Here is a 19,467-nt window from a genome sequence, read left to right as displayed (position 1 = left end):
TCATGATGATGATTTACAATTTCTTCTAAAAATCGGCCTCCTCTGCAGAGACCAACTGCTGTGAGATCTGCCCCAAGACAGCCGCCTGCGGGCCGGCGAGATTCAGAGACCAACCATCGTCGGTCGCCGACCGTACCTCCGGCCCTACGCATACCGGGTGTGCACCCGTCCCCAAGTCTACGAACGCCGAAGACCACACCAGTTCCCCAGCCGCAACTACCTGCCACACCAATGGTTACACGACCACCACCACTGAAACCATCGAAGCCAAAGGCCACCCGACGAGCGCCTACGCCGCAGACCACGAAACCGAAGATTGCCCCACCGACACCACTGAAACCATCGACGCCAAAGGCCACCCGACGAGCGCCTACGCCGCAGACCACGAAACCGAAGATTGCCCCACCGACACCACTGAAACCATCGACGCCAAAGGCCACCCGACGAGCGCCTACGCCGCAGACAACGAAACCGAAGATTGCCCCACCGACACCACAGAAACCATCGACGCCAAAGGCCACCCGACGAGCGCCTACGCCGCAAACCACGAAACCGAAGACTACCCCACCACCACTGAAACCATCGACGCCAAAGGCCACCCGACGAGCGCCTACGCCGCAAACCACGAAACCGAAGGTTACCCCACAGCCACCACTGAAACCATCGACGCCAAAGGCCACCCGACGAGCGCCTACGCCGCAAACCACGAAAACAAAGATTGCCCCACCGCCACCACTGCAACCATTGACGCCAAAGGCCACCCGACGAGCGCCTACGCCGCAAACCACGAAACCTAAGACTACCCCACGGCCACTGAAACCATCGACGCCGAAGGCCACCCGAGGCACACCAACGCCGCAAACCACGAAACTGAAGGTTGCCCCACCGCCGCCACTGAAACCATCGACGCCAAAGGCCACACGAGCAGCGCCAACGCCTCAGACCACAAAACCGAAGATTGCCCCACCACCACCATCGACACCAAAAGTCACCCAAGGAGCACCAATGTCGCAAGCCACGAAACCGAAGATTGCCCCACCGCCACCACAGAAAGCATCGACACCGAAGGCCACCCGAAAAGCACCAACGCCACAAACCACGAAAGCGAAGGTTACCCGACCGCCACCATCACCACCATCGACGCAAACGGCCACCACAACAGCACCAACGCCACAAACCAGGAAACCGACAATTACCACAACTCCACCGCTGCCGCCACCGACGCCAACGCCAACAACTACAACGTTGCCGCGTACGTACCATAGTGCCGTCTGTTCGTGCTATATATATATATATATATATATATATATATATATATATATATATATATATATATATATATATATATATATATATATATATATATATATATATATATATATATATAGGTAGATATATATGGCCACGTAGTAGCGACAGTGATGAAAGCCGCAAAACTATGCATGACGAAACTTGCATTGTATTAGGCGATCCTGTGCCCTCAAAAACAGGCTACACTCAAAGAAAAACGATAGCTGATGAGCTAGCTGGTCAGCTGGTCAGGCTGGTCAAGCGCGTCGGATTTTTTACATGAGTCATCGAAGTGAAGAGTAATCGCTGCTGCCCGCGTGTCTTTCACAAATTACCCCGCAGTTAGCGTCACGCAGACATGCACTCAGGTTACATAAGGTTCGGTGGCAAAAGGCAATGGACAGAACCATCTATGTCATTCGAGAAACTTCTTATACCTGCAGGCGCGTCCAAGCGCTGAGCGATAACATTTGTTAGATGGTGAATGATCTCGCCCGACAAACAAGTACACGTGTCAATACCCCCCTCTTAAAAATTAATACAAACACGAAAGCCCAAACAAAACTGCACGTAATAAAAAAAAAACACGAGAGCGCTCGTTCCACTCGGACGTGTTTTTCCGTAGCTCCGTATTTTCGCCCCGTTTGCTGGTTTTTTTTTTTCGCTACTGGGACTCTGTTGTTTATAGACCACTTTGGCGGTTCGTAATTACTACTGGCGCCTATCTACAAGGTCCGTCGTCATCTACACCCTCCTGCTGCGTCGTCCAACTCGAGTTCTTGCGCGGCTTTGCGAGTGCGAGTGCCTCCACGGCACTCGCCGCGTCGGCGCGGAGCATCCAAGCTGCTGTCCGCTGCGGCGAAAGATCGGAACATTACTGATGCAACTGCTATCCAAGTCAGCAGTGTCTTCTTCGTGGGGACAAGTGCAACGTGCGTAGGCGGTACCCTGAGCATGGATACCACTAACATGGAGCAGAACAACGCTGCAGTCGTGGCGCACACCTCGGCCAAGAAAACGAAGGAAGCTACTGGCCTTCAATCGAATGAAAATGTAGCTCCAGTAGCCCCGAAAAGACCTCGCTCATCACAAGGCCTGCCCGCACGACCGACACGCACGTCTCCGGAGTCGCCAACGACATCGTGGTACAACGTGGTTATCAAGCCTCGTGCTGGAGATGACAGGTCCACTCTGCGCAACCGTATCATTCAAGCGGCCCTGGATCGCTGCCTCGAGACTTCCCGATTTCAAGGTTTTGCTCTACACAAACCCACTAATACGGTCTCAGTATGGGTGTCTGTTATGGCACTACATTATAAACTCGAAGAACTGCAACAAATACAAGTCTCGGAAGAATGTGTCCTTCCAGTCCAGGCGTACTTCGCCAGTGGTACCGATTTAAGACGCTACGTGGTTAATGGCGTTGACCTTGACCAAGAACCCGAGAGGCTGCTACAGGAACTATCGTGTCCCACACACAAGGTCGTGGCTGCTCGCTACCTAGGCAGCGATCGTACGCGCCTAATCACGCTTTCAGGTCCTAATTCCCCACCTGAACGTATCCTCTATTACGGTTGCGTACTGAGCCCGCGTCCATTCAAGCCTTCCGTTGTGTACTGCTACTCTTGCTTTAGACAGGGGCACATGAAATCATCCGGCCCCTACCCACCCAAGGACGACACCATGGAGCCTGAAACGTCCGCATCGTTTAGATGCTTCCTATGCCAAATAAACGATCATGACATCACTTCCACGACGTGTCCTGTGAAGTTGAAGGCCACTAAGAAGGTTCGACAACGCCATTCTCGACAGCCAGCAAGGACCCCTCGAGATCCATCAATGAAACAAGTCCCTGTGTACAACCGTTACGCCGTTCTGGCCTCGCTGGAAGAGGATGCTAGCCAGGTGTCAATAGCAAGTACAGCGACAAGTGGTGCTGCCACTCGTTCCTATAGCGCAGCTGTTAGGTCGTCCACTTCACGGCCGCAACGGGCGTCACATTCTATAGATGAAACGCCGCTTTCTTTGGCAGACGAAGAGTTCGAGATCCACGCTCGCCTGGCCAGCCTTGAAAAGGAAATTCAACATCTCAAGCAACGCCGTACAATGCTCCGGCATCCTCATGATGGAGCGCGGCCGTCGCATTCGCCGTCGACGTCTAGTCCTCATATGGCTAACCCGGCATTTGTGTCGAAACCACTTTCACCCCAAGAACTCTTGCGCTTCGTTGCGCAACAGCTCCAGCATCTCACCTCGGTTCTACTGGCCAATCTTAATCTATGATGGCTGCTACGTCTTCAAGTGTGTCAGAAGGCATCTTACAGTGGAACTGTCGCGGCTAACGGGGAAGGTTGGAGAGCTGCGTCAGCGTCTCAGATATGGGAAGCTGCGTGTTTGGGCTCTACTGCTTCAAGAATCCAACAGCCTGCCACCCATGCCAGGATTTCTGGCATACTCATAGCCTTCAATGTTGGATCTTAGGAGTGCTACGCCCGATGCCCATCCAGGAGAGGCTGCACCGTATCTAAGATGCACTCTTCACCAGACTCGAGTTGATCTTTCGCAGTGGTGTACTCTATGGCAAGAAGTCGTGGCCGTATTGGTTCGTCTCCAATGCACGGACGATATCATCGTTTCGTACTATGCTCGCCCCTACAGCGGTCCTGCGGCTCGGTTGTGTCTCGGCTGGCGGGCGCACCGACGACAGAAACATCCTGGTTGCTCCGTTATGGTCGCGGGAGATTTTAACGCGCCCCACATCACACGGGGATACGCCATTTCCAGTGCGCGTGGTACATGTGTGCTGGACACATTTATGGATGCCCAATTCACCCTGCTTTATAATGTGTCAGTGCATACTCGTCGGCGTGACCACCCTCGCGCGCCGCCACTCTCACCGGACTTATCTTGGTGGCTAGGAAGGACGACCGTCTCGTGGTCATGTGAACCCGACTGCTGGGGTAGCGACCATCATCCTATGCACCTTGGCTTATCTTCCAGCGGAACAGGCCACCTCCGCCGACTATGTCGAGTGGCGGACTGGGATCGATACAGGGCGGTATCAGAAAGCAATGTATCCAACTTCATACTGGACCCGTCCCATCGTCTTAAGGCGGCATTAATTGAGGCGACACGTACGTCGTGGGTTGCCTCAATGAGCGAATCGCGAACCGCTCCTGATTTGCAACTTCTGCGTCCCTGGACGTCGCGCCGCCAAGCAGAACTTGCATCAGAACGTGACCCTGCATCAAATACCCTTCGCTTAGAGGCCCAACGCTTTACTGCAGAAGCTCGGCGCCATGAACACCGCTTATAACGTGGCCGCTGGATAGACTGGTGCTCTTCTCTCGGACCTCCGTCGTCCAATGCCTCCATGTGGTGCACCTACCGAGTAATGTAACGTGGTCGGCGCCCTCCAGAGCCCGCAGCCTGCGCCCTGTTAGCATCGAGCCAGACATCAGCAATATTCGCAGAAACTGTCGCCTACACCTGTTTTCTGCTTTGGACAAAGCACCGCCTCCCTTCGTTGTTCAAAACTGCCTTCCCGCGGACGCACGCACGCCGCCTACGTTCTGCGACATCGAGGGTACACAAGCTGTCTTCACTATGGCGGAATTTTTAGCGACAATAGACCTGTCGAAGCCATGCAAGGCACCCGGACCTGATGGCCTACCGTAGAACTTTATAAAAACACGGAAGGCAAGGTTCTCGAAGTGCTGTTGGGGGCCTTTAGCGAAGCTTGCGCTACAGGAGTCATTCGCGATTCTTGGTGGCATGCAGAAATGGTGCCTATTCCCAGACCCGGAAAGCCCCAAGATAATAGCACCCATATGCGCCCAATAGCACTAACCTCAACGTTAGGCAAGCTGATGGAGCGTATGCTCGCGACACGCATTACATGGTGGCTCGAGCGGTACTCATGGTATCATCCTGGGCAAATCGGGTTCCGTGCTCATCTAGGAGCAGAGGATGGCCTTGCGTACCTATCTTCTATGGTGCTCATCGGAGGCCCCTCCCAAATAATTCGCACGATTCTGGCAATGGATATTCGTAAAACGTACGACCATGTGAGTCACGAAGCAATTGTCGGAATTCTCGATTGGCTTCAGTTCCCTAGCCGTGTCTGCACACTCGTCGAAGCCTTCCTGTGCGCTCGCACCTTCTCCATTCGCCTGGCTGGCCAAGCAGCAGGTCAGCTCGTTGCACATCGGGGTGTCCGACAAGGATCTGTGTTCGCACCAGTCCTCTCCAATATCGCTATCCTTCCACTAGCTTGGAAGCTAGCCACGATACATAACGCACAGTACATAATGTACGCAGATGACGTCACTGTCTGGCCAGTTGATCCTGAAATCTGCCACCAAGAACAACTGCTCCAAGAGGCCCTAAACATGACGCGCAACTGGTGTGCTCAGATAGGGCTTGATATTTCCAAGGACAAGGTGATGTACATGTCAGTAGCGAACAAGAATGGGCGCCGTCCTCTGGCACTCCGGCCTCTTCAGTTAACTCTGGATCAGCAACAATTACACGAGGCTTCAACTCTTCGTGTACTCGGCCTTGAAATGGATTCCTCCGGATCTGCGGGACCATGGGTCAAGAATGCAAAGGAACATGCCGCAGAAACGGTACAGTTGATACGTCGGATTACGAAGAAATCTGGCAGAGCGAGCACCAACATGGCTCGCCTTCTTGTCCGTTTTGTATTGCAACCACGACTCCTCTACAGAGCCCCGTTTCACCATCTCACGCAGGCACAATGGGCTCGCCTTGATGCCTTTAATAACGAAGCCATGCGGGCCATAACGGGACTACCACGTCTCACTCCATTGCCAACCCTACAGGCCGAGTCCCAACTCAACACTATTGACGAGCTCGTACACCAACGTCGATGCGTGTGCGCCCTAAAGCCATCGTATTTCTGCTCGGCTGCTTCACTGGCCCAGTACATGGGACACCAAATAAACAATTCAGCATCTACGAGACCCGATGTAGCTGCGTGGAAAAGGGTATAATTAAGTGACAATAAGCCTCTTGGTCGTCTGTATAGCCCAGTTCCTCGTCAGGCGAATGCCCATGTTTCCCGCCTTCATCGCGCCGATGACAATCAAGACGATGCCACTCTTTTCGCATACACTGATGCCAGTGTTAATGGCACCATGATTCGCACAGCTCTCGTGTGTCCATTGATACCAGAGGCAGGCCAGACGTGCTCGTGTGTTGCCGATCCTGCACCACCGGCCTACCTTGCCGAGCTTGCTGCCATACGAGACGGCTCGGCTGCGTTGCTACCTACTGTTCAAGATGCTCGATACTCTCAATTCATCATTCGCACAGACCCTACTCAAGCCATCCACGACATACATAAGGTATCTCGGTCCACTCTATTCTCAGACAGCATTTACCATCTTGCTGCCGCTACGAATATCCTCATACGCGTCAAGTGGGTGCTTCGAGCAGCCCTGCCGGGTCTCCTTGAAGCAGATATGGCAACCCACCCACAGATTACAACATACCCACTTCCACATTTTCCTGAAGACGCCTGTGGACGACTGATCCGGGAAAAGGAAAACCTCCGACGTACCACACGAGCTCTCATACCTCCGTGTGGGTTAGACCTCCCTGGTGGGTTAACCCGCCGAGAGGAGGTTACGTTAAAGAGGCTACGTGACGGGGTCGTGCTCACCCCGTCTGTGACCGCTCTCTGGCCACAACAGTACCATGGTCCTTACAGCTCATCGTGCCCATTTTGCAACGCAGAAATCCAAAATCTGACAGTGACACACGTATTATGGACGTGCCCAGGACTTCATCTAAGCCGTCTCCGCCACCTCCGGGCAACAGGCCTTCGGCCTGGCCGCCCACCCGACCTTGAAAGTTGGATTCATGGACCACATCATCGTTCACTCCTAGATTGTTTGCACGAGTCGAATCTGTTCGTGTATTTTTAACATTTCTTGTATTATGCCTAAGGGCATGTTTTTAATTTAAAAAAACAAGAAAATAAGAAAAGAAGTAAGTCTCCAAATTCATCAGCGGGCGTAGGAAGGCTGAAGACGCTCCACTTTGACGATTTCAGGTCATGCTCGGCGCCGCTGTGATGGCGAAATGCGGCATAGCATGAGCTCATAGTCAAGCGCGCCGATACGTCGGGTTATCTTGCAAAGCACGGACTAGCCTCGTAACGGCTTCTCGCTACGTCCTCCTCATCGAATCGCAGTCCAAACCGAAGCACGGTCGCCGGGCTTGTATTACACGTCGCGTCGTCGAGGATTGTAGTGCGGGCTGTCGGCATTCTGGTTTTTCATGTGCAGGCGGGCAAGCTGCCGGGCTTCTTTGGCGCGGTCACACGCGGCGACATCGATATTACGTTTGTCAGGGATGCCCAGCAGCATGGCGTCGAGCTGTGCGGTTTCTGCCGTAAACCATCTTGCGCAGCATGACATGTGTTGTATGTTGCACCCCCGCGTTGTAAGGGACAGTTACGTACGGCAGGACTGCATCCCACGTCTTGTGCTGGACGTCCACGTACATCAGAAGAATGCCGGTGAGGGTCTTGTTCATCCGCCCCATAAGATCGTTCATCTAGGGGTTGTAGGCAGTTGTTCTCCTGTGGTTTGTCTGGTTGAATTGAAAAATGGTTTGGGTCAACTCTGCAGTGCAGGTCGTTCCTCTGTCAATGATGAGAGTTTCTCGAGCACCATGTTGCAGCAGGACGTTCTCAAGGAAGAATTTCGCCACTTCGGCTGCATTACCTTTATGCAGAGCTTTTGTTTTGGCTTAGAGGGTAAGGTAGTTGGCCGCCACCACAATCCACTTCTTTCCAGATGTTGACGTCGGAAAGGGCCCCAACAAATCCATCCCTATCTGCTAAAATGATTTGAAGGAGGCTCGATCGGCTGTAGAAATTTCATCGGCCTTGTTGGTTGTGTCTTATGTCGCTGGCAGTCACGACATCACTTCACATAACAAGCGACCTCGGCAGTCATACACGGCCAAAAGTGCTTGTCTTATGTTCTTGCGAGCTTTCGGGAAAACCTGAGGTGCCCAGCTGTGTTAGTGTGGAAAGCGTGCAGGACATCTAACCGTAGGGCTGCGGGAAGACCGAGATGGTAGTTTGCGTGGGCTGGCGAATAGTTGTTCTTTAGCAGGACGTTGTTAAAAAAAACATGATGACAATCCGCACATAAATACCCTCAGGATAAAGTCGGATTTGCTTTGCACAAGTACTCGGCAAGGTTTCAGAGCTCAGAGTCCGCTCGCTGCTGCTCGGCAAACTCACCGGCTCTTTTGTATCTAAACATGCGTCCTCGACTTGGTCATCTTGGGGTGGTGGGTCCACGCGAGTGCGAGACACGCGGACGTCATCAGAGTGCTTTCGTCCGGACTTGCAGGTTAAAATGATATATTCTAGTAGCCTGAGGCTCCACCATGCCAGGCGTCCTGACCAGTCCTTTCACTTCGCTAGCCAACACAACGCGTGAAAGCAGCTGACGACTTTCAACAGCCTGATCGGGCTTTTCCATAACTGGATGAGGTCGTCGCACAGTATTTCTTCGACTTGTTGCCTTACGGCTTCACATTCCAACGTTTAAACTTGGTAAGGGCTCTTGCGGAGTTGTCGAGCGCACTCTTCAGATATTTTGCGATGCTTTGCAAGTGGTGTTTGTAGAATCCTCGATGCCGTCGAAAATCAGTCTTAGTATCGTCGAGGAAGATTTCTGAGCATTTGCTGCTTAGTCAGAGAGAGACTTGGATTTATATCGGTGTCTGGTTCAGGAACTATTGTCGTCGGGGTAGGCGTAGCAGAATCCGAGAGGATGAACGCATTGCTGGTTTCCAAAATTTCCTAGATGTATGACATCGTCATGCTCTCGTTGATGCGCTTTAAATCGTCGCTGAAATTTGTCAGCATCACTTTCGCTTTTAATCCGTGCAGTCGAGCGATCTCTCTTGCGACGCAAATTTCACGGTGGAGCAGCAGAAGCTGGTCGTCCTCGGCGACGCCTTCTACATCTGCAGGTGTTTCGCTGCCGACCAAAAAGACGATGGTGGAGTGAGTTGGGATGCTGACTTGGTGCTCAAGTGTACTTAAGGCACGCTCAGTGGAAGCCCTCTCTGTCGGTATCGCTTGGCCTGTGGACGGCGTTATCGACTTCGACCTCAGGTGGATGATTGCGCCGTGTTGGTTGAGGAAGTACATGACTGTAATTCTTCCCGTGCGATTTCAGTCAGCGTGAAGAGGTATGGTACAGCTGTCCGAATTTGAGGACGATGCCATGTAGGACTGACTTCCACCTTGGCGGCGAATAATCCCCTGATGACGTAGTAGTCGGCTCCAGTGTCTACAAGCGCACTGACTTCGTGGCCGTCGAGAAGCACGTCGAGATTCTTTGTCTTCCTTTGCGGTTAGGTCTTGGCGTCAGATCACGGCTCCGTCGCGTTGACCCGAGGCTGGTCAGGTCGTCTTTTGTCGGCGTATCCTTGGGTTCCAGGCTTTCTCTGGATGAAGGCGTGTCGTTGCTGCGTCGTCGAAATAGATTTCGAAGCCTCATCGTCGGTGGCAGCGGATCTTCTTCATTTCGACGTACAGCAACCGCACCTCCATCGGTTGGTGCTTTTTGTTTTTCGGATAGTGGCTCACGGTCTGGTCTCGGGCTGGACAAGTATATGGTCGGTGCTGTGGCGACAAGTACCGTCCTGGAGATTGCGAACGCGAAGGTCATCGGGGTTTCCACTGCGTTCCGGCAATGTAGTCGGCGACGTCACGTGGCCGCTCGGCAAGCTGTGGAAGTGGCGCTCTGAAGGCGAACCCTCGTAGACCCCTGTCGCAGTGTGGGCATCGATGGTATACGTGGTCCGCTTGTCCACAGTGGTAACATCGAACAGGGGTCAGGGGCGCGCCAAATGTAAGTCTTCTTGGCCGGCGCGGCGCGGTGACAAGTTAGCATGCAGGCGGCAGCATTGGCGGACGGCAGAACTGCGATGTTACTTGGCCTTGGAGCGGCCTCGGAGAGGAAGCAGGGTGGCCGTCTACGGCGGCGTACGTCATCGCTTCTAGCTGATGCTGCGACGATTGAGGGACTCCGAGTGACCGTTGTATGTCCTCGCCTGCCACGTCGGCATTCGAAGCCACTTGGGGCTTCGATGAAGGGAACAACTTCTTAAGCTCTTCCCGCACGACCACTCTGATAGTGACGCGGTGCCCAGTGATTGAATTCCGACGTAGCTTCTTGAGTTCGTGTGGCGGACGAACTGTCGGTTCTGGATTTCCAGTGTTTTCTTGACGCTGGTGGCCTGGCAAAGAAATTCCCCGATGGGCTTCGGTCGGCTTCGTATCAATACGGCGAAAAGTTCTTGCTTTACATCACGCATGCGTAGGTGGACTTTCTTCTGCTCCGATATTTCCGGATTGGCGTGGTGTAATAGACGACTCATTTCTTTCGTAAAGATTGCAATGGTGCCGTTAGGTAGCTTCACTTAGGCTTCCAATAGAGCTTCGGTCCTTTCTTTCCGAACGATGCCCCCGAATGTCCTAGGGAAGCTACTGCGGAACAGGTCTTACGTTGTAAGGGTGTATACTCCATTCCTAAAGCAATGTCCTCGCGGCATCTTCAAGAAGAAGTACACGTGGCGTAGCTTATCCTCAGAGGTCCAGTTGAAGGGTGAGATTCTTTGATAGTCTTCAGCCAGGTTTCCGGACCGCACAACGAAGCTCGATGAAAGGTATGTGGCTCTCTGTATTGTTGAGCGATGGCGGACGCTGATTCCGCCACCATCTTCCTAGTCATAATAAGCAATAGTCCGTGCTTCGGGTTTAGCCTTTGCAGCCTGCGGTTACCTCGGTGGTCCTTCGCGACGTTGGTATTGTCTTCAGAGGCGTGGATGACAGCTTGTTGGGGGCGTCCGGTGCATGAACGCAATGCACCTCCGCTAGATGTCACTTAGTATTGACGGTGAAGAAAGCAGCAAAGCTGCTGCTTCACTGCTTATTCGAGACCCTCATAATATATTGAACGAGATGAAAGAGAAGCGAGGGGCCTGACTGTTATTATTCATACGTCAATTGTATCGTCCCAATAATCAACGCTCAATGGAACATAGTAATTGAGGGCCTCGAATCCAGCAACATTGATGCCTTCAGGTAGCATGTGTGGGTTTACTTACCTGTTGCTATCCCCCAAGTATATCATGTACTCGCGACGCCTGCGCCAGAAAGGGCGTTACCCATCGGCTGCCAAGGTTTGTGAGTGTTGGCGCTGGCTAACATTCTAGCAGTAAAACATAAATACCCCTGAAAGTTGATTGGAGAACGTCGCCGCTGTAGTTCAAGGGGAAATAGCATGGCACGCGGAATGCAAAGGCGCGAGTTCGTATCCCGCCGATGGGCAGTTCCTTTCTCATACACTTTCATTTCGATGAATTTATCATTTCTATAATTCATTTAGTACACGTAGTATCACCTGTGTTGTCCTTGGTGTGTTCGTTTTTTTGGTTTCTTAAATGTGAGTAATAAAATTGGGGCACCCTTGGTTCCCTCTCTCTCTTTCTCTCTCTCTCTCTCTCTCTCTCTCTATATATATATATATATATATATATATATATATATATATATATGGGGGGGGCGGGGAGAGTGGGAAACTGAAACCAACAAAGAAACCAAGAAATGCACAGGGTATATAGGTGATGAAATTCGCGTTCTTTGTCTACTTCAGGCATTTTCTGCTTGTCTATGAATTCATCTATCCAGCCTCTTACGCCGACTCAGTGACCCAAGTAGTTTCCCAGTTTTGTTTACGCTCATGTTCACGACTCCGTCGTAGTCCTTCCATCGTCGCCATCTCAGCTTCTGGCTGCCATCATGCCAGCGTTTTGACGTATCGTCGTCACACCATTGTCGTCTTACAGTGGTCATGAATTCCTTGTCAACCATCATGGCGATATTATTGAGGTCAATAAGTCATTGCTACTCTAGCTTGGTCGTGTAACTGCCGTGATGCTCTCGTCAGGACGCATTTTACTCCGGTCAAATGGACCAAGTTCCCTAATGGCGTGAGCCACTAGTGATTAGCTAGTGGCTAAATTATTAGACTTCTTAGTGGAATCACGATTCATCGCCGTTATTCCACCTTCATAATTCGTTGTGCGTCATGCCATCGTCGTCACAATATGTCATACTGTCGTCGTGCCATCGTCGCTGTGCTTTATGTTCGTAGTGTCAGTGATGCAGCCATGGTTGTTCCTTCATCATCGTCCTCACTTCATCATCTGACTCTTGGTAACTTCGTCTTCACGTCGATGTCATCTACAGTCGTCACCTTATCGTTTTTGTAATGACGAGATGATCACGCTACGTTGTCATACCCACTTCGTGATACCGTTATCGTCACGCCATCATCGCCATACGCTCGATGCGCTAGAAGACACGCGGGTCCCAGCGATTACTCTAGAACATTCAACGACTGATTTATAAAAGCCGACACGCTTGACCCACTGATCAGATTTTCGACGATCGCTTACTGTGTTCGTCGCTTTCGTTGAGCTTTGAGTGTAACCTGGTTTTTGTGGGCACAGGTTCGCCCAATAAATTTAGTTTCGCCATTCAGCTTTGTTGCTGTGTCGTCGGCCGTCACTACGATGTGACAATGTATTTAAGGCCTTTATAGAAATTTGCAATTCGCAAAACATATCCACTTGGAACGAACACTGAGGATAAAACCAGTGTCATGGTATTCATTCAATAACTGTGCGACAAAATACATTCGAGTTCCACTTATTCGGTTATTTATCCACTACAATGCGAGTAACTGGATCTAAAAGTATTTTTTACCCGTCCGCTTATCATCACAAAAAGCGGTCATCAGAATTTTGGAGCTATATTTAAGATTTCTTCCAAATGTATATGTCCCGAGAACTTACTGACTTTAATTTGCGCCCTAAATTTACACGCCAAAATTTTGATTAGGAACACTAAGTAGATACGTAATTCTGAACGTTTGCCTCTTGTACAAGTTCCAGTGGAATGTCCAGTAATCCAGATCAACGATAATTTTTGTGCTATTAATCAATCTTTGTTTTCATTCTGTCAATGATACACAAAGAAAGACTCATAACAAGCTGTTAGTCAGAACAGCTTGACTAGGTCACAGCCCCATAGAAAAATTTGTGAGCGGTAAGAGCACTACAGTAAAATAATTCAAAAATTGAAACAACAGAGAGTGTAGTACTATAGGGCACACACTAAGTAATGAAAATGTAAAATTAATACAGAAAAGTTAGAACAGCTTTTACAGTAGTCAAAAAATAAATACACAACAGTTTCTTAGAAAAAAATGAATATATCAAATGCTATCAAATTAAAAATATCCAGAATAAGTGCACTGAATGTAAAGAAAATAACAATACAGAAATCAACTTGTTACAAACAGTTACATACAACCAGATGAAACAATTCGATACGGTTGTGTATTTGATAAATTAGACATGGTTTGCAGTAAAACAAGTGTTATGTTGTAGAAATCTCAGAGCTATACATCACGGTATATTACTTACGGATATCCTGATATGAACAATCAAATAAGTCAAAATTGTTAAGATCTTAGTGATTCAGAAGGGAGGGAAGGGTGTAAGACAAGCGCTCTTTTCCGTAGTTTAATAGTACTGTGTCTATTTCCTAATTTTTTTCCATGATGCGTGGGATAATTTAAATGCCGAATTCCTAATTTGGCCAGAACGCGCAAATTAGTTATGTTCTTACGAGTTTCTAATTTGAATTTTCTGCTTAAGATATAATTGTATGTCAGGCGTACTTCAACTATTCCTCAACAGCAGAATAAATCATTAGTACATGCCGCAAGAGCGCCTTGAGAATATGCCTAATGCATTTTTTTCTGAACCAAGTATACTTGATTTAGGTTAGTGACCGTCGTTGTACCCCATACTAGTTGACAATAATTTAAACGAGAGCGAATGAGCGAGTGATTGAGCAGAAGCTTTATTCCTTTTGGAAGTAAGTATCGAAGCCGACCAATTACACCTGTCACTTGAGCTAATTTTTGCAGGACACATCTTACGTAGTAATCCCAGCTCATATTCGCAGAAAAAATATGTCCAGACATTTAAAATGGTCAGCTATTTCAATAGTGTGAGTACTCTGTACTATGTCTTGCTGAGGTGGAACAATTTAATTTTTTGGTCAAAATATAACAGCTTCTGTTTTATTTTCGTTAATACGCATAGCATTTGCTCCTGGCCATCACACCAGCGTTTTCATTGTGTGATTACAAGTACTTATAGGTTCGTTAATATGATGCCCTTAAAAAGCATGCTGGTATCATCAGCATATGTTATGTATTTGGCCTCGCAAATAATATTTAGAATGTCATTAAGATAGATATTAAATAATAGTGGGCCTAGAATACTGCCTGTGGCACTACACACAGACAAGGTTTCACTCCTGAAATTGAGTCGCTTATCGGAACGACCTGCTGCCTGTTGGATGAATAACAGTCAGTAAGCGTTAAGGCTTGTCCACGAATACCATAGCAATGTAATTTGTTTAACAGTATTTTATGGTTTATAAATCAAATGCCATTGGAAAATCAACGAAAGTACCAAGAACGAGCGCCTTATTTTCAAATTGTTTAAGAATATACTCTTTTTGCAACAGCAGCGCCAGTTGAACTGATTTATTTTTCCGAAAACCACATTGATTAGCTGTAAATAAATTATATTTATCAATGAAACTTGAAAATCGAGTGTGCGTAATTTTTTTCGAAGGCCTTTGAGAACACAGGCAAGATAGACACCGGCCCGCAATTGCCAAAGTTATTTCGGTCACCTTTTTTATAAAGCACGGTTACTTTTGCTATTTGCATATTTAAGGGAAGACTGAGTTAGTTAAACAGATGTTAAAGATATCTGCTAAAGGCGGCGAGATAACATCAGACACGTCTGATAGGACGTACTTGAATTCGGTGTATATTACAACTAGCAATATTATTTATAATTTTTATTGTTGATAAGACTTCGTGGTCCGTGACAGGACGCAACTACAATGATTGAGCGTTGTGAACACTTACGCATTCGCACGCATCAGCCGGGGTCCCGGTCTTTATCATGTCAGTGAAAAAATTACTAAATGCGTTAGCCAAATGTGATCCATCCCTATCTCTACCGTTTACTTCTAGTTTTGAAAAGGGGCGGTAAAGTGGCCGCGACTAATGAGTGGATATAATGTCGACCACAGTACGTCAGAACGATTAACAGAAACTTCAAGATATGCGGATTGATAATGAGTTCTTGCGGATCGCAAGCGTTTTATAAGTTTGTTTCGATAACACTTGATGGCCAGCCAGTCCTCCGGTAAACGAGTAGGTAGGAATGTTATTAAGGTTTATGTGTTGATTTCATTTGATGACGCATCTCAGGCGTTATCCATGGTTCCCGCATTTAATCTGCGCTCTTTTAGCGGAAAGTTCGAATGATATAATCGCTTGAAAATTGCAATAAATTTATCGTAAGCATTGTTTACATCTAGAGATTTTCTTATACGACTCCAACACCACAAACAAGTTTCATTTTTTTTTACATTAAAGAAGCACTTCTTGTAAAAATTAAACGACGGTGAATTGCTATACGGCACTGTGGACAAACATGCTGTTCTGCACGAAACAAAAAACGACTTTCAGAGAGGACGGGACGTTGTGGTGTTTGTCGCGTACACTTCTGGCGCGATAGCGCTAAAGGCCCAGTTACGCATAAAATCCGGTGTCGGTGTCGGTGGTTTGCGTGAGTTAAACTGCCGTACATATTTAATATATGTGTATGCCATAACTTCTTATTCGCATGAAGTACGTGCAGCTTATATTGCCACGCCACTCTGCCCCTAAAGTTGCCTATATCTTTTCGTCCATTCTTGACGAAGTTATTTTTCAGTATCGTGGGCATGATGGGCCACAAACATATGCAATGGAAGAAAGCACCGACAGCGCATGCCTTTTGTGTAAAATTTTTTCAGAAGTATTTATTGAAAGTGCGAAACTACAACAGTAACCTGCGAAGTATGTAGTTAATTGGCGTGGCTGTGCACAACCTCCGGGATCGGCCAACGCAAGAGGTCGTGTTGCTACCAAAAAGCTCTCCTTTGTGCAAAGCGTTCGCCACAAGCGTTTCCCGGTAAACATTACGGTTACACAAGCTGGAGCTGCCGGGAAGTGTTAAAAGCAGTCAGGGATACTTTAACGGTATCGCATTGCACAGTTACAAAGGATCCTTAAGCGTGTTCCATATTTAGATGTCTTTCTTGGTTTAATACATAGCAGCCTACTTATTGTAATAAAAAAAGCACATATGAGGTCGCAACAAGTTAAGCGCATTTAGAGAGAGCCTGTTAACTACTTGCAATTTCATCAAGTTTCACTCTGGGGCTAAAGGCCTCAAATATAACGTAAAATAAGCTGCGTGAGTTTCGGAAACTGCAAAATATTTGCTGAATTTATTAAGTTCTCGTTCGCATTAACGGGCTTCGCATTTTTGGAGCATTTGTGACATGTATACACATGTTCTATTAACGTGAACGGTCTGCAAATTACCCAGGTGCAAGTGTAGCCATGCTACCTGCTTTTGGAACCAAATTTAGTTTCACTTGCAGCTACTTGCAAAGCATACAGACAAGTTTATTTGTTAGCCGTATGTACGCACGAAACTAGAATGCCTATTTGTGGTATTGCTCTAGAAAATTGGACTTGCCTTTTATTTTCGGATTTATGTCAACCACTCGCAACTGCTGGACGTAAGCGCTCAGAGTGAACTCTCGCTGGTCGGCAGCTCAAGGGACCGGCTGAATGAGTTCCTTAAATCTGGATTGAGAATTACCGAAAGATGGAGCTCAAGGGTGCACAAAATGCTCTTATGAAAGAGGCAGGTACTTCATTGTCCACAAAAAACTGTAGGTTTAGGGGATCTGTACTACATTTTCATCACGAAGCCACTGCCTAGTTATAGTAGTAGAAAACCTAGTTACAAAACCAAAGCAGGCGTTATGTAGTGAGAAAATGTTGCCATTTTAATAAACAAACCTCTCTCGAAGCCATCAATAACGTTGGTCTTCGTCTCCAGTGTGATCTCATTGCGCGGGCGTTCATTTGCTACCGTTGCTAACGCTAAGCAAACTCTTAGCTCCTCCACACTACGAACACGAAGAAACCACAGCAACGCGCGACCGATGTAAAGTCTGTCAAAGCCCCCACCTTGGCAATAAAAAACGTAGACAATTCGCAAGAAAATCCGAAATGGAAAAGCGCAATCATACACATCTTTCGCGATGCCACTGACATTGTCTGCGCAATTCATTTGCGGCAATATATTTTGGGTTTGTTTGTGCGGAGTAGGAAAGAATGTGATTACGTTCAACAAACAATTTTTTTTTGCCATAGCCAGAATGCAAAATCAGCGAACCATAAACCTGGCTCATTTAGGCGACAATTCCATTCAGGTGATTTCAGTTTACTGAGGTTCTGCTGCAGTCTGAAAAATAAGGGGGTAGAGGACCGTACCTGTAATAAAAGAAGTAGTGAACTAGTCTTTTCTTTATTACTTCGTGACTTCGCTAATATAAATGCTTTGGGCCGGTACTTAGCGACTTTGTCCAACAATAAATAAAAGATCACCTACACTAACCTACAGTTTGTACACACAAATTCAGTAGTCCAGATGCTTTTCTGTGTATGTATGTATGTATATATATATTATTCCTCCTTAGTCACGGCGGGAAGAGTTTCTTTTTAAACGTGAGTCACTTTACTGGAGCATTGGGTGATGCTCCTGGCGTGAGAGTTCAACGGCACTGCGTGCTGGCTAGCGAGGTCAGACGTATGAGTTCGGCGCGTGATAATTTTTTCATGAGCCATGCACCGCTGTGCGCAGCCCTCGATGAACGAGCACCGACAATCGAATCTGTGATCTGCACGGTGGATGGCGAACACTGGCTGGCCGTGCCACCGGACGGGGTCTGCCAGTTCATATTCTTCAGCTCCCTGAAGGCGCCCTTCGAGAACCTGGATCTATCGACCCCGGCAGAGTTTGCGAATTTTAAGAGGTTTGCGGCCATGGGAAACCAGACGCAGTTTGGCGTCTCAATATATGCCTTGTAAGTACACTGACTTGAGGTGCGACAGAGCAATGGGGCGAAACAAACACGAGACACGGACGCCGAAGACGAGACGCAAATGTCTTAACTTTAAACGAATACTTCGAACAGGAGAAGAGTATTCGCAGTATCTATTCTTATCGCTAAGAGACTTTTTTTCAGTATTAGCCATTTTTAGTACAATTCTAATTCTTGTGCTAGAATGCTTTCAATGGCTGGATATATTTGCACAAGAAATTAAATTGGATATTTGACTATTTATGAAAGTGTCGTTAATGAACACTTCAGGTAAAGAATTTACCGCCCACATTTTGATTTAAGAAGTGTAAAAGTGTAACCGGGGACTTCGACATGCGTATCTACTGAGCTCGGCGACGGCAGCGGCAGGCTGCTCGAACGCTTCACCCAACGTAAAGTGTTACTTTCCGTATTCGCAGGTTGGTATACTCTTCTTTACTACTGCGTAAAACACCATTCAGACAGCATTGGTGCTGCCTCTGCCGTCGCAAGAGTGACGTTTGTATACATGTTCAAATGGCGGGCTCACAAGTTTCGGTGATGCGTAATGATGTTGGTGACACTTGTGTCAAACATTTTTAGACAATCAGCAATCATTGGCGTGCACCGAGTGTGAGGCATGTTTCCATGTAGGAAAGTGTCCGGGAGTGACAGCAAAGGCGCTTATGCAGATGAATGCGCAGATGCAAAATGACGGGCAATGCAGTTCCTGCAACGGGGAATGCCACGCGCTTCTTTGAATCTCTTCATCATGTTCTTGCACATCTGTCAACTTTTACGAAACACATTATAGTCATTAGTGACACAAATATTAAATATTGTCAAACAGCCCCGCAGAAAAAAGTTTTCATATCTTAGGTCTAGATATTTTTGCAAAAATCTCGTAAAATTTGCTACGCGAATAACTGTTGCCAACGAGGCAATGCTAGATATTTGTTATACAAATAGTGTAGAAAATTATATAGTCTCTGGGGCACTATCTATCGATATTTGAGATCATTGGCCTGTCT

At 48.0% G+C, this 19,467-nt stretch overlaps 1 protein-coding gene across 1 annotated transcript in view; it reads left to right on the top strand.

Moving 5' to 3' along the window:
- The first annotated feature begins 965 nt into the window (after positions 1-965).
- Positions 966-19,467, top strand: part of LOC142591474 (uncharacterized) — a 31,352-nt gene continuing 12,850 nt past the window's right edge. The window contains exons 1-2 of the mRNA XM_075703802.1: positions 966-1,252; positions 18,217-18,439. Coding sequence (XP_075559917.1) covers positions 1,006-1,252; positions 18,217-18,439 — 470 coding nt within the window. The 5' untranslated portion in view covers positions 966-1,005. The remainder of the gene's footprint in view (positions 1,253-18,216; positions 18,440-19,467) is intronic.

Source organism: Dermacentor variabilis, chromosome 8 (assembly GCF_050947875.1).
Source record: "Dermacentor variabilis isolate Ectoservices chromosome 8, ASM5094787v1, whole genome shotgun sequence".
NCBI lineage: Eukaryota > Metazoa > Arthropoda > Arachnida > Ixodida > Ixodidae > Dermacentor > Dermacentor variabilis.
Note: the sequence above shows the minus strand (reverse complement) of the source record. Positions and strands in the feature narration are given on the sequence as shown.